This window comes from Pristiophorus japonicus, chromosome 17, assembly GCF_044704955.1.
Source record: "Pristiophorus japonicus isolate sPriJap1 chromosome 17, sPriJap1.hap1, whole genome shotgun sequence".
NCBI classification, from domain to species: Eukaryota; Metazoa; Chordata; class Chondrichthyes; family Pristiophoridae; genus Pristiophorus; species Pristiophorus japonicus.
In genome coordinates, this window is record NC_091993.1 from 113,692,414 (window position 1) to 113,706,215 (window position 13,802).

Below are 13,802 nucleotides of genomic sequence, written 5' to 3' on the forward strand. Positions count from 1 at the left end.
GAGAAAGAGAGAGAAAGCCAGCCATGGGACAAAAATGGGGTCTGGTAACAATCGGAGTTCCAAAGCTGCACTGGTTTGCTCACCTGCTCGGTTTTTTGCCTTTTAACCGGTGGCCCCCTCGAAGGATCTGTCTGTGGTACAATAAAGCTTCCCGACGTTCTACCAACTCCATCAATCTGCAAAAGGAACAAACCGTCAGGGGTCAGGGATCGTCATCATCGCGGGGTATTTCAGTTTGTCGAAAATTTCAGCATTTTCTTTTTTGCTCACCTCCCTCTCCTGCCAACCACAGTCCTAACGAATAAAATAGAATCATGGAATGGTTACAGCACACGAGGCCATTCGGCCGGTCGAGCCTGTGCCGGCTCTCTGCAAGAGCACTTCAGCTAGTCCCACTCCCCCACCCTTTCCCCATAGCCCTGAAAATTCTTTTCCTTCAGGTACTTATCCAACTCCCTTTTGGAAGCCACGATTGAATCTGCCTCCACCACCCTCTCAGGCAATTACACCTCTGACATCAAGCACAGATGCAAGGGACTGGGTGGGGCACGGATATATTAGATGTTTCCATTCATTTCCAGGATCTAGGGTTTGAATCCATCCAAGACAGATAGGAAGAGTCTTTGTTGGCTATGAGTACATGACCTGAAATGGATACGGGCAGCATCTATCCAGGTCATAGAGTAGGAAGTGTTTTCTTAAAGGTTGACCATATATTTGGAATAATCCGTCAGGCAAAGTAGTACAGATGCAACGTCCTGAATCCGGAACTCCGAAACCTGGAATTGCCCGAAAATTGGACATTTGAGACGGCCAAGCTGGCGACATCAGGCAGTGAGGGATGAGGAAACCGGTAAAAAGCACAGCGCCGGCGGGCAGCAAGGAATGGAGGATCGGTGGGAATCGGCGAGCGGGGAGGTCCAAAATCTGGCACGGATTCGGTCAAGGATTCCGGATTTCAGGTAAGAAAATCAATAGTTGGAAATCCGGAATCCTCGATCAAATCCATGCCTGATTTCGGGTTTTACCTCGATTTCGAACCTCGATGCTCAAAAACCGGCATGGATTCAGTCCCGAGGATTCCGGATTTCGGAAGTTGTACCTGCAGAGACACCAGGGCCATTATAAATGTAGTTTTGGATGGGCAGGTTCGGTCTTTTTTCTCTTGAAAAAGGCTGAGGGGTGATGTAATAGAGGTCGCTAAAATCATGAAAGGTTTTGACAGAGTGGCTACAGAGAGTGTGTTTCTACTTGTGGGGAAGAGCATAAACTAGAGGCCATCAATGTAAGATAGTCACCAAGAAATTAAATAGGGAATTCAGAGGGTACTTATTTACCCAAAGAGTGATGAGAATGTGGAACTCGCTACCACAGGGAGTGGTTGAAGCGATAAGGGGAGGCTGGACATCAGTAAGACAAAGGCCCTCCACAAGCTTGTCCTCACCGCACAGCACTGCCCCCCAGACATCATCATCATCATCATCATGGTGGTGGTGGTGGTGAGGAGGAGACGACAAGCAAATGAGGGCAAAGGGAATAGAGGATTATGCTGAGGAAAAACAGGAGGTTGTTCGAGTGGAGCATAAATGCTGGCATGAACTGCTTGGGCTGAATGGCCTGTTGCCGTGCCGTATATCCTATGTAATCCTATGCAGTTGGATCCATGACTGGGAGAATTAGGGTACTAGAGGGACGAGATTCAATAGGACAAATGGTCTTCTCTCATCCCGGAATGTTCCGACGTCAATGTACAGCACAAATCTGCACCTCCTTAAATACCCATTACCAACTGAATTGAATTTTTTCAGTTCACCGCACATCTGATGTTGAAGATCATCGTTGAGCTTGTTCCTGCCCTTAATTGATGTCCACACATGGAACGACACAGCGACACAGCACAGGGGGCCATTCGGCCCATCGTGCCTGTCAAATTAGTCCCACGCCCCTGCCCTTTCCCCACAGCCCTAAAGCTGTGCCGTTTAAACGAATGCCCAGTATTCTGGATTCAGCAAGTGCCAGCTGTGGGCCTTCACTTCCCCAACATGTCAGGGTCAGGTCACTTGCACAAGATACAATTCTTAAAAAAAGGGACCAGTATCAAAGAACGAACAAACTTTATATGGCGTTTTTAGCAATCTCAGGATATCCCATAGAGCTTTACATAAGAACATAAGAAATAGGAGCGGGAGTAGGCCATTTGGCCCCTAGAGCCTGCTCCACCATTCAATAAGGTCATGGCCAATCTTTACAGCCAGCCAAAGTGCAGCCACTGCTGCAATACAGGAAACGCGGCAGCAAATCTGTGCACAGCAAGATCCCACAAACAGCAAACATAGGAGACTATCCACACTGGGTGCCCTGTGTTGCCAGCCACAGTTGAACAGCCTGCCGCGGCTGACTATTCATATGTTAGTCACTTGTGTAAGGTACTGGCAGGATACCAGTGCCAGCAGAACCATACCCCAGCACGGGCCAGCGTTATCTCGAGGAGGGGAGAAAGCAGGGGCCAAAGGATACAGTAAATGAATAAGACGTTAATGCTTTATTAAAGTCACATATTGTATGCCCGTTTTTTTTTTTAAGTTGGAAAGAAATTTTAATTAATTCAGAAAAAAGTTAATTTTGGTTCCAAGCCTAGAAACTCCCATTGGTCATTATATCACAGTGGGTATCACTCTCGCCTACGAGTCAGAAGGTTGTGGATTCAAGTCCCACTCCAGAGACTTGAGCACATAAATCTAGGCCGACACTCCAGTGCAGTGCTGAGGGAGTGCTGCACTGTCGGAGGTGCGACATTAAACTGAGGTCCCATCTGTTCTGTCAGGTGGACGTAAAAGATCCCATCGCACTATTTCGAAGAAGAGCAGGGGAGTTATCCCCAGTGTCCTGGCCAAAATTTATCCCTCAATCAACGTCACTAAAACAGATTGTATGATCATTATTACACATTGCTGTGTGTGGGAGCTTGCTGTGTGCAAATTGGCTGCCGTGTTTCCTGCATTACAACAATGAGTACACTCCAAATTCGCTGTAAAACGTTTTGAGGCATCCGGTGGTCATTAAAAGTGCTATATAAATGCAAGTCTTTTTTTTCTTTATTAGAAGCGATGAATACTTAACCATGTTTATCTGACAGTCTTCTGTCCAGTATTTTAGCTGAGGAATTAACCCATTTAAAACAAACCGGTTAACACCCGTGTTAAAATAGCTCACATAGGAACATCATACGAACCTATTAATCATTCATCTGCCAACTGGAATTTACAGACTTTTACATTTTACGATATTATTCACACACAAGTTACAATGGTAATTGCTGGCTCGAATGTGAAAGGTATTTCGAGATTTAATAATTCAAAAATGAATTAACGTTTGCCCTAATGGCGGATAGGGGATTCGAACCAGGGTTGCCTCAGGTTCTCCTGTTCTTTTTTAATTAGATCCAACCTGAGGTTGCCGGCAAAAAGGAATCCCCAAGTGTGCCGTGGATCTCATTAGCGAGCAGACCGACTTGTCACCCTGTGGGACCATCACTCTGGAGTTGGGGTGGTTCACAGGTACAGGAAAGGCTCCACTTTGGGACTCCACTCCCACTGATGGGAGTTCCGCTGGCTCTATACTTTCTTCATACTGACACACGGGCCCAGCCCACACTGCGATGTGTGTGCGCACTAGGTCCGTGCAACAGAGCTGGTCTCCAGTCGTCTAGGTTAATCCTTGCCACTGGACCAAGACCTAGCTCTGTCAAGCCCGTGTGGTGGGCTGGTGTGCAACGGCCACCACACGTTAAAAAAAATCCACGCACAGGCATCTTCCACCCTTCAACACATAGTTCGGGACCTGGAATGTCAGGTCCTTCATTGAAACACCTGTGAACTTATTGACGTGGAAGCAAGTCATCCTCGAATCGAGAGACTGCCTATGGTGATGATGGACATACTGAAGGAACGTGGACCACCCAATGAATGGCAAGTATTGGAAGCTTTTATATGAGACGTTAAACCAAGTCTGCTCTCTCGGGTGGACCTAAAAGATTGGAATCATATCTCAGTGCCTTCAGATTGGGGGGGGGGCCGGGGGGAGTAATGGGCCAGGACTTTGGCTCCTGATCACTACTCAGTGACTCTTGCTGACAGTGTGTGTTTGGGGGCACAGGCAAGGACAGGTTCAGGTTCCTGGATGTGATGCCTTTCACAGGTCGAACAGCCAGCCAGCAATCACCATCGTGGCTATGTGTGAATAGCAGCCGTCTGGGGGAGGCACTGCTGCAGAGACGATAAAGAATTAAAAGGAGAAAAACTGGCGGTAGGATTTGACCTTTGCCCTCAGGACTCCACGTTAGAGAATCATCACTGCCTCAGAGAGCTGTGGAAGTTGGAACATTAAATAAATTTGAGACCGAAAGAGGCAGTTTCTTGAGCGATGGGGTGGGGGGGGGATGAGGGGTTATGCAGAGCGGGCAGGGAAGTGGAGCTGAGTCCATGGTCAGATCAGCCATGATCTTATTGAATGGCAGAGCAGGCTCGAGGGGCCTTATGGCCTACTCCTGCTCTTATTTCTTAAGTTCTTATGTTTAACGATATGGCACAGAAGGAGGCCATTCGGCCCATCGCGTCCGTGCCAGCTCTTTGAAAGAGCTGTCCAAGTAGTCCCACTCCCTGCTTTTTCCACACTACCCTGCAATTTTTTTCCCTTCAAGGTTGCAAACAATTTTGTTGCCAAGTTTTCTTGCTGAGTTCAGACCCATCTGTTCCCAGTTCTCGGCAGAGCAGGCAATGAAATGGATAAATTAGCCAGGTTATAATAGTGAAGGAAAGCACAGCCAGTGCTTGAAGTGGAGAGTCAGCTGTGGCTCAGTGGGTAGCACACTCGCTTCTGAGTCAGAAGGGCGTGGGTTCAAGTCCCACTCCAGAGACTTGAGCATAAAAATCTAGGCTGATTGTCCCAGTGCAGTGCTGACGGAGTGCTGCACTGTCGGAGATGCTGACTTTCGGATGAGACATTAAACCAAGACCTTGTCGGCTCTCTCAGGTAGACGTAAAAAAATCCCATGGCACTATTTCGAAGAGAAGGGGAGTTATCCCTGGTGTCCTGACCAATCAACATCACTAAAGCAGATTATCTGGTCATCATCTCATCGCTGTTTGTGGGAGCTTGCTGTGCACAAATTGGCTGCTGCGTTTCCCACATTACAAAGGTGCTTCACTGGCTGTAAAGTGCTTTGGGACATCTGGTGGTCGTGAAAGGCACTATATAAATGCAAGTCTTTCTTTATATAAAATGCTGGAAACATGGATGTGATTTTCCACCAATGGTTTAATTTTAGGAACCATTGTAATTGTGGACAGTCTGCTAAAAGAATACAATATTTTTAAATGTTTCATAATTAATATTAAAATATTGAGATATTGAAACGGGTTGCTTCGGGAACATGATGGCAACATTAGGCTGGGTGTGACTATAAATGTAATGCATTGTGGCACTTTTTTTTTTGAAGTGCTCGGGAAGGTAAAGCGCGTTAATGCTATCAAACGGCCCAAGGCCGGGTCCACTTTTGGCCCAACAATGTGCCTCCGTCCTGACTTCAGAAGTGAAATCTCAACTGCACCGTGACATTTTTCCCCATTTCCCACACTGGCCGCCCTTTGACTTCTTGAAGAGAGCTCGTCAATTTGGGAGAGTTTTGGGCCCACGAGAAGCTGGATTGCGATTACCCAGCCAGCCAGTAAACAGCCCGAGCTGGAATTGTACCCTGCTCCCAGAGGTGGAAGGCCAGGGGTTAACCCACAGATCCGTACACTTGGAGGTGGTCTTTTATGTCACGTAAATTAAATGAACAAATCAGATAGGTCCCTACCCAGCCCCTCACAATCCGAATTATGGGCATGGACACACATCGTGTCAAAAAACTTGCATTTATAGGGCACCTTTCACGATGTCCCAAATCGCTTTACAGCCAATTACCTATTTTTTGAAGTGTAGTCACTGTTGTAATGTAGGAAACGTGGCAACTAATTTGTGCACAGCAAGCTCCCAAAAACAGCAATGTGATAATGACCAAATAATCTGTTTTTTTTTTGTTATGTTGATTGAGGGCTAAATATTGGCCAAGGCACCGGGGATAACTCCCCTGCTCTTCATCAAAATAGTGCTATAGGATTTTTACGTCCATTTGAGAGAGCAGACGGGGCCTCAGTTTAATGCCTCATCTGAAAGACGGCACCTCCGACAGCGCAGCACTCCCTCAGCACTGCACTGGCGTGTAAGCCTCGATTTCGGTGCTCAAGTCCCTGGAGGTGAGGGTACTGCTCACTGGGCCACAGCTGACATGACACAGCCCATTCGCACGTCAAGAAAGTGCACACACCACAGTCACTTCAGCTTCAATCCACTCATCATATAGAATCATACAGCACAGCAAAAGAGGCCATTCGGCCCATCGTGCCAGCTTTTTGGAAGAGCTATCCAATTAGTCCCACTCCCCTGCTGTCCCTATAGCCCTGCAATGTGTTCCTTTTCAAGTATTAATCCAATTCCCTTTTGAAAGTTACGACTGAATCTGCTTCCACCACCTGTAATGTATGCACCTGTGGGCATGCTCACAGGTTTGTAAAGCTGCAGCGCCTCACAACTTGAGCCGCCTCCGGGAAATCTCTTCTGTGCCTTTCAGTTCTGCGTGGAGGGGGTTTCCTGTACGGGCTGCTCCTGCACACTCTCCACCTTGCCACCCTCGTCTGCCGTCTGGACACGCCATGGTGCACCATCGTGCTGTCCGGAGGCGGCGGGGGTCCCCGATGGAGTGCACTCTATGCGGGAGTCCTCCCTCTATTTATTGTGGACCTGGCCTGGAGGGTGGTGCATGGAGCAGTCCTGTGCAATAAACTTTTAAGTCGGTTCACGGGTTCCCAGGCTGCCTGCAATTTCTGCGGTCTGGAGGAGTCCGTGTTCAATGTTTTTAACTGAATGTGTGAGGTTGCAGCCCCCTGTTCCATTATTTGAAGGGGCTGCTCCTCAAATTCTGGCTGCACTTCAGTCCCACACTCCTGATCTTTGGGCACCCTGTGCGGAGGGGAGCGGGCAGGTCCCAGGGCCTCCTCGTAGGACTGCTCCTGGGCACGGCCAAGGGGGTCATCAGCCGGTCCAGGCAGCGGGCGGTCGAGGGGGTCGTTCAACCCGACTGCCTGCCTCTCTTCCGTGCGTACATCCGAGCCAGGGTGTCCCTGGAGATGGAGCACGCGGTGTCCACCGGTACGCTCACGGCCTTCCGCGAGAGGTGGGCACCGGAGGGACTGGAATGCATCATCACCCCCGGCAACCAAATTTTGATTAGATGTGTTAGTGTCTAAAGTTTAATTTGTCTATGTTTGTCGGTTTTAGTGCCCCCTCCCCCTTTAGCCAGAGGGCACTTGTGTTTTTGTGGCAACAAAAAAAAAAATACAAGGGGGCACTTGAAAAGTTTTTGGAGTGTCCCCCGCCACTTTAATCAGGGGGCACGTGATCAAAGTGCACAACTAAAATAGTTGCAGAGCTGCAGCATTGTGACTGGCTTAGCCAGCCACATGATGTTCACAAGACTCAATGTAGGGTCTAGGTCATCCATAGAAACATAGAAAATAGGTGCAGGAGTAGGCCATTCGGCCCTTCGAGCCTGCACCACCATTCAATGAGTTCATGGCTGATCATTCCTTCAGTACCCCGTTCCTGCTTTCTCTCCATACCCTTTGATCCCTTTAGCCGCAAGGGCCATATCTAACTCCCTCTTGAATATATCCAATGAACTGGCATCAACAACTTTCTGCGGTAGGGAATTCCACAGGTTAACAACTCTGAGTGAAGAAGTTCCTCCTCATCTCAGTCCTAAATGGCTTATCCCTTATCCTAAGATATGGGAGTGTAGGGGGTGGGGAGGTGGGGGGAGATGCAAATAATTTGTTTCACGCAGCGAGTTGTACCACGATGAGGTATGTAGCTGTGAGCCTGGTGGGTGAACGGGTAATGTGCAGTGTGATTGTTAAACCTTTGATAATAAACCAACTCGTTTTTAATAGGAATGTGTTGCTATGAACTCTTAAGCAAAGAACCCATGAAGCAAATACATTACAGCACCCTTTAAGGCAGTGCACTCCATATCGAAACAACTCGCTGCGTGAAACAAATTTTTTGCATCTCCCCCCGCCCCGCCACACCCCCACCCCCTATGCTCCCATACTTTGGCTAATGTTTGTGGGAATATACCAAAAATAAAGCATGGCTGCTCAAATCCACAGGGTTTAAGTTCTCCACAGTGCTGGAACGTAATGCAAGATCCCCTTTCTCAGCAATCATAATGCAGCTGGTACACCGGTTTAAAACAAATGGGTTAGTGACTCCATTAAAAAGCACACAAAGGAATTTTGAGCGCAGTCAGACAAAGTCCCCCACACTCGACACGGAACAGCAAAAACTCAAGATTATTTAAATCCTTCAGTACTTGATTCAAACCACCAGATGGCGCATATGGGTTGTGAGAGCCATTACTGCCATCCAGTGCTAAAGCTCCAGTATTGCAAAAATACAACACAAATTCATCTGTTACCCTTCTGGTTTAGCAGGTTAATGTAGAACACGGTGTGATTCTGTGCCTTACTTCAGTGGAGAGACTAGAGATTGTTCTCCTCCGAGCAGTGAAGGTTAAGGGGAGATTTAATAGAGGTGTTCAAATTTATGAAGGGTTTTGATAAGAGTAATAGGGAGAAATTATTTTCACTGGCAGGAGAGTCGGCAATAAGAGCGCACAGTGATTGGCAAAAGGACCCGAGGGGAGATGAGGAGAATTTTCTTTACGCAGCGAGTTGTTACGATCCGGAACGCACTGCCTGAAAGGGTGGAGGAAGCAGATTCAAAAGTAACTTTCAAAAGGGAATTGCATAAATACTTGAAAAGGAGAAATTTGCAGAGCGATGGGGAAGGAGCAGGGGAGTGGGTCTAAGCGGACAGCGCTTTCAAAGAGCCAACACAGACACGATGGGCAGAATGGCCTCCTTCCGTGCTGTATGATTCTATGATCCTTAGGGCCCACAAAGGTCACAGTTTCCATTCCTGGTCCGTGCTGAGTTAGTTGACCCCAAACATCATCACCATCGGCAGTCCCTCGAATCGAGGATGACTTGCTTCCCCGCCAAAAAGGGATGAGTTCACAGGTGTTTCAATGAAGGACCTAATATTCCAGGTCCTGAACTACCTATTGAAAAGGTGGAAGATGCCTGTGTGTGGATTGTTTTAACGTGTGGTGACCGTTGCACACCAGCCACCACACGGGCTCGACAGAGCTAGGTCTTGGTCCAGTGGCCCCAACCAAGGTAGCAGTGGAACTCCCCGGGCCAGGGATAGGACAATGAACCAGGATGTGATGGCCTCAAACAGTAGGACATTACTTTCTGTTGACATTCACACACGAAGATTGGTGACATGGGGGTGGGGGGGGCGGCATGAGGAGCACCCTCGGGGAACAAATTAGAAGAATGTTCCCAATGTTGGGGAAGTCCAGAACCAGGGGTCACACAGTCTAAGGATAAGGGGTAAGCCATTTAGGACCGAGATGAGGAGAAACTTCTTCACTCAGACAATTGTGAACCTGTGGAATTCCCTACCGCAGAGAGTTGTTGATGCCAGTTTGTTAGATATATTCAAAAAGGAGTTAGATGTGGCCCTTACGGCTAAAGGAATCAAGAGGTATGGAGAGAAAGCAGGAATGGGGTACTGAAGGAATGATCAGCCATGATCATATTGAATGGTGGTGCAGGCTCGAAGGGCCGAATGGCCGACTCCTGCACCTATTTTCTATGTTTCTATCTTGGGATAGAAATGTACATCAGTAGGAGTCAACATCTGTATGGCTTAGTGCTACACCATGCTGGGTCTTTTCCCCTCTGGGTGCAAGTACAGATTATATTAACACATTTAATGGCTTGCACTTCTATCGCACCTTTCACAACCTCAGGATGTCCCAAAACGCTTTACAGCCAATGAAGTACTTTTGACGTGTAGTCACTGTTGTAATGTAGGAATCGCGGCAGCTAGTTGGCGCACAGCAAGCTCCCACAAACAGCAATGAAAGAATGACCAGATAATCTGTTTGGCCAGGACACCGGGGATAACCCCCCAGCTCTTCAAAATAGTACCGCGGGATCGTTTACGTCCACCTGAGAGCAGACGGGGCCTCGGCTTAACGTCTCATCCGAAAGATGGCACCTCTGACAGTGCAGCACTCCCGTAGCACTGCACTGGAGTGTCAGCCTAGATTTATGTGCTCAAGTTCCTGGAGTGGGACTTGAACCCACAACCTCCTAACTCAGAGGCGAGGGTGCAACCCACTGCCCCACAGCTGACTAAACAATAAAATGCCAGAATATATATACTTTTGCCTCTCCTTATACATTGTTGAGGCCTTCATTATTACCCAAGCTATATCAAAAACAAAGCAATGTTCTTTAAAGCAGATTTTTTTCAGTTTACCCTTGCCGTAATTCGGACAGGAATTTGCCCAATAGAACTTTCTCCCTGACCATTCTTTTCCACAGTCTGTGGTGGAGTCTTCTTCAAACAGACTTCTGATTTTTCTTCCTGAATAAAAGAAACTGGAGATGAAGAAAATGCAAAGTGCTGGAGAAGCACAACGGGTCAATCAGCAGGTCAAACGGAGACAGACTGACGCTGTCGGTGGGACACTTCATTCTGTTCCCTCCTCCCCGCTTTGTCTTGACTCATCGCGTCAAGATGCATCGGTGCCAATGCCCTCTGGTACTGCCCATGGATGTCAGCAGGCCATTCCATGATTTGGGGGTGGGGGGGTGCTTCACACCCAGAGCCAAGTCTGCCGTTACCTAAAGTCAGCGTACACTCCGGCAGATGTCTGATGGGGGCACGAGGAGCGGGACCCTCCCGTGCACAAGGGCCAAGAGGAAATGTAATGACTCTCTCCCCACTCCCATATCGCGTTGAGTTTACCGTTGAGCAGCCAAACTATACGGACCAAAAGTGCCAGATCTGATCCCTGGTTTGTGCTGATCTCACCTGGGCAGCTGAGGGCCACAGTTCAACACCTGTGGATTGAGGGGGAAAGATTCCCGGCCCAGATCACCATTCAGCTGTGACTGCGGGTATGTGAGGATTGGATGAGGACAGGAGCTGGGTGGGGGGGGTGGGGAACTCTTCCCTCGATCAAGTACCCGGCTCTGACCCATGTTGGTATCTGCTCTCCTCTAATTCTGTTCTCGAGCAGCCTCGATTTTCATCGCTCCACCATTGGTGGCCGTGCCTTCAGCTGCCGAGGCCCCAAGCTCTGGAACTCCCTCCCGAAACATCTCTGCTTCTTTCTTCCCCTTTAAAGACTCTCCTTAAAGCCAAGCTTTTGGTCACCTGCCCCAATATCCCAATATCTCCCTATTTGGCTCGGTATCAAATTGTGTTTGATAACGCTCCCGTGAAGCGCCTTAGGACGTTTTACTATGGTAAAGACACTGAATAAACCTCGGAAACATCAGTCTGCTGGGATTCACAGAGCGACCTTTCAATTGGATAATACCAACACCACAGTGTTAGCAGGTTTGCTTACCTTCTGCCACAGCGATGAACCTGGCAGCGAAGAAGCAATTGGTGTCACATCTGGAACAAGCAACTTGGAAGTATCTGAAACCAGAAACCAGATTTGCACTAATCAAGCTTCCAATTTTTTTTTTTTAAACTGTGGTTTAAAATATTCGACAAGCACACCATCTCAATAGACCTTCATTAATACAGTAATAGTCAACATTTATACAGAACCAGTGACGTATTTAACATCCCAAAGCACTTTACAAGTGATGGACACAATAGCAAGTTGGAGAGTTAGGGTAGATGACCAAGAGGTAAGTTTTGAGGGGGTGGGGGGGGGAAAACGGTTGCGAGGAAGGGAATGCAATAGAGAGGCAGAGAGGTTAGGAACCAAATTCCAGAGAGCGGAGGCTCTAATGCTAACAGTAACTGTAATCCAGAGCGGGAAGAGCAGAGCGAGTGCATCAGGAAAGGGTTACAGAAGATTACCGAGGTAGGATGGAACAAGTCGATAAGGGATAAGAAGATGAAGCCATGGATTTTGAAGTCAATACGCTCGCCTGTAGGAGGCAGTAGAGACTGGAAAGTAAAAAGTGGATGGAAGTGCAAGGTATTGAGTGGGATTGGAAGAGAGCCATTTTCATCCAGAATGGAGTAGTTACAGATATGCAAGATATGCACAGTTGCTCAGTCGCACTTGCAACTTTTTCATTTTTCCCAGAACCATGTTCATTGTCAAAGTAAGGTCTGTGGAAGGCAGCATGGTCATTACTGCCCCCTATGGGTGGCTGGAAGCTCAGCCTCCCGAATGCTAAAACCAAGATGGTGGGCCTGACACACGTGTGTCATCAGCGGCCCCTCACTGCCTCTTGGGAGAAAGATTTGAGCGTCTCCGATGGCACTTGGATGTTGGAAGTAACCCGAGGTAAATGACGCAGTGTTAACGTTTTGGCTCAACAACCGTTCTGACGAAGGGTCTCTCTCCACACGTGCTGCCTGGCCCGCTGAGATTTCCAGCATTTTGTGTTTTTATTTCAGATTCCAGCATCCACAGTATTTTGCTTTTGTAAATAATGCATCAGTGAGAATACAAGAGAGTAGATAAACCTGTATCGAACCTTGGTTAGGCCACACAGAGTACTGCGTACAGTTCTGGTCACCACATTATAAAAAGGATATAGAGGCACTGGGGAGCATGCAGAGGGGATTTACAAGGGGGTATCTTTTCTCTTGAAAAAAGGCGGCTGAAGGGTTGACCTAATAGAACTCCTTTAAAATTATGAAAGAGTGCATACAGAGAGAATGTTTCCACTTGTGGGGAAGAGCATAACTAGAGGCCATCAATATAAGATAGTCACCAAGAAATCCAATAGGGAATTCAGAAGAATCTTCTTTACCTAAAGAGTGGTGAGAATATGGAACTTGCTACCACAGGGAATGGTTGAAGCGAATAGTATCGATGCATTGAAGGGGAGGGAGGCTAGACAAGCATTTTAGTGAGAAGGGAATAGAGGGTTATGTGGATAGATTTAGATGAGGAAAGATGGGAGGAGGCTCGAGTGGAGCATAAACGCCGGCATGGACCGGTTGGGCCGAATGGCCTGTTTCTGCGCTGTATATCCGATGTAATTACTGTAGTATACACGGTTATAAACCACCCACGTGCTGTATTACTGCTAGAGACATTGCAATAGCCTCGACTGCCACTGCTCATCATTGCAATCTAACACATTTACACCGGAGTGGATTCCACTGCCACACACAGCAACATTCCACATTCGGCTGGTCAGTGACTTACAAGCCACTGGAATTCGAGGTGGTCAGTTTAAACCACGCAGCTCATTTAGAGGGTCGAGACTGGAGCCGGTCAGAACCAGGCAGTTGGAAGGTTGAACTGCAACCAATCACGTTACTTTATCCTATTTTTTTTATTGCACACATATTTGAAGCAGAAGAAATGTAAAATGAGCTGCTGGTTTCTGAGAGTCCCGGTTCCTGCAACAAAGCAACGGAATGTTTCGTATCCCGGCAGCTGTCGTCATGACGAGCTGGTGTCCCACTGCACTCTCAGTCTAATTCCTTGTCTTCATATGACATAGCTTCACATTCAGAACTGTGTCCGAGCTATCGGCTTTCTCGGAGTGTTTGTGAAGTTGGTGGTCAACCTTTGCTAGTTTTCCCAAGGTTGGTAACTACAAACTACATCGTCACGAGCATAGAAACATAAGAAT

The 13,802-nt window shown here is 47.7% G+C and overlaps 1 protein-coding gene across 1 annotated transcript in view; it reads right to left on the reverse strand.

Moving 5' to 3' along the window:
- LOC139228278 (uncharacterized) overlaps nt 1–13,802 on the reverse strand; it is a 104,867-nt gene that overhangs the window by 36,497 nt on the left and 54,568 nt on the right. The window contains exons 6-8 of the mRNA XM_070859461.1: nt 11,594–11,667; nt 10,495–10,602; nt 84–176 (exon numbers count right to left, since the gene is read on the reverse strand). Of these exons, the coding sequence (XP_070715562.1) occupies nt 84–176; nt 10,495–10,602; nt 11,594–11,667 (275 nt within the window). The remainder of the gene's footprint in view (nt 1–83; nt 177–10,494; nt 10,603–11,593; nt 11,668–13,802) is intronic.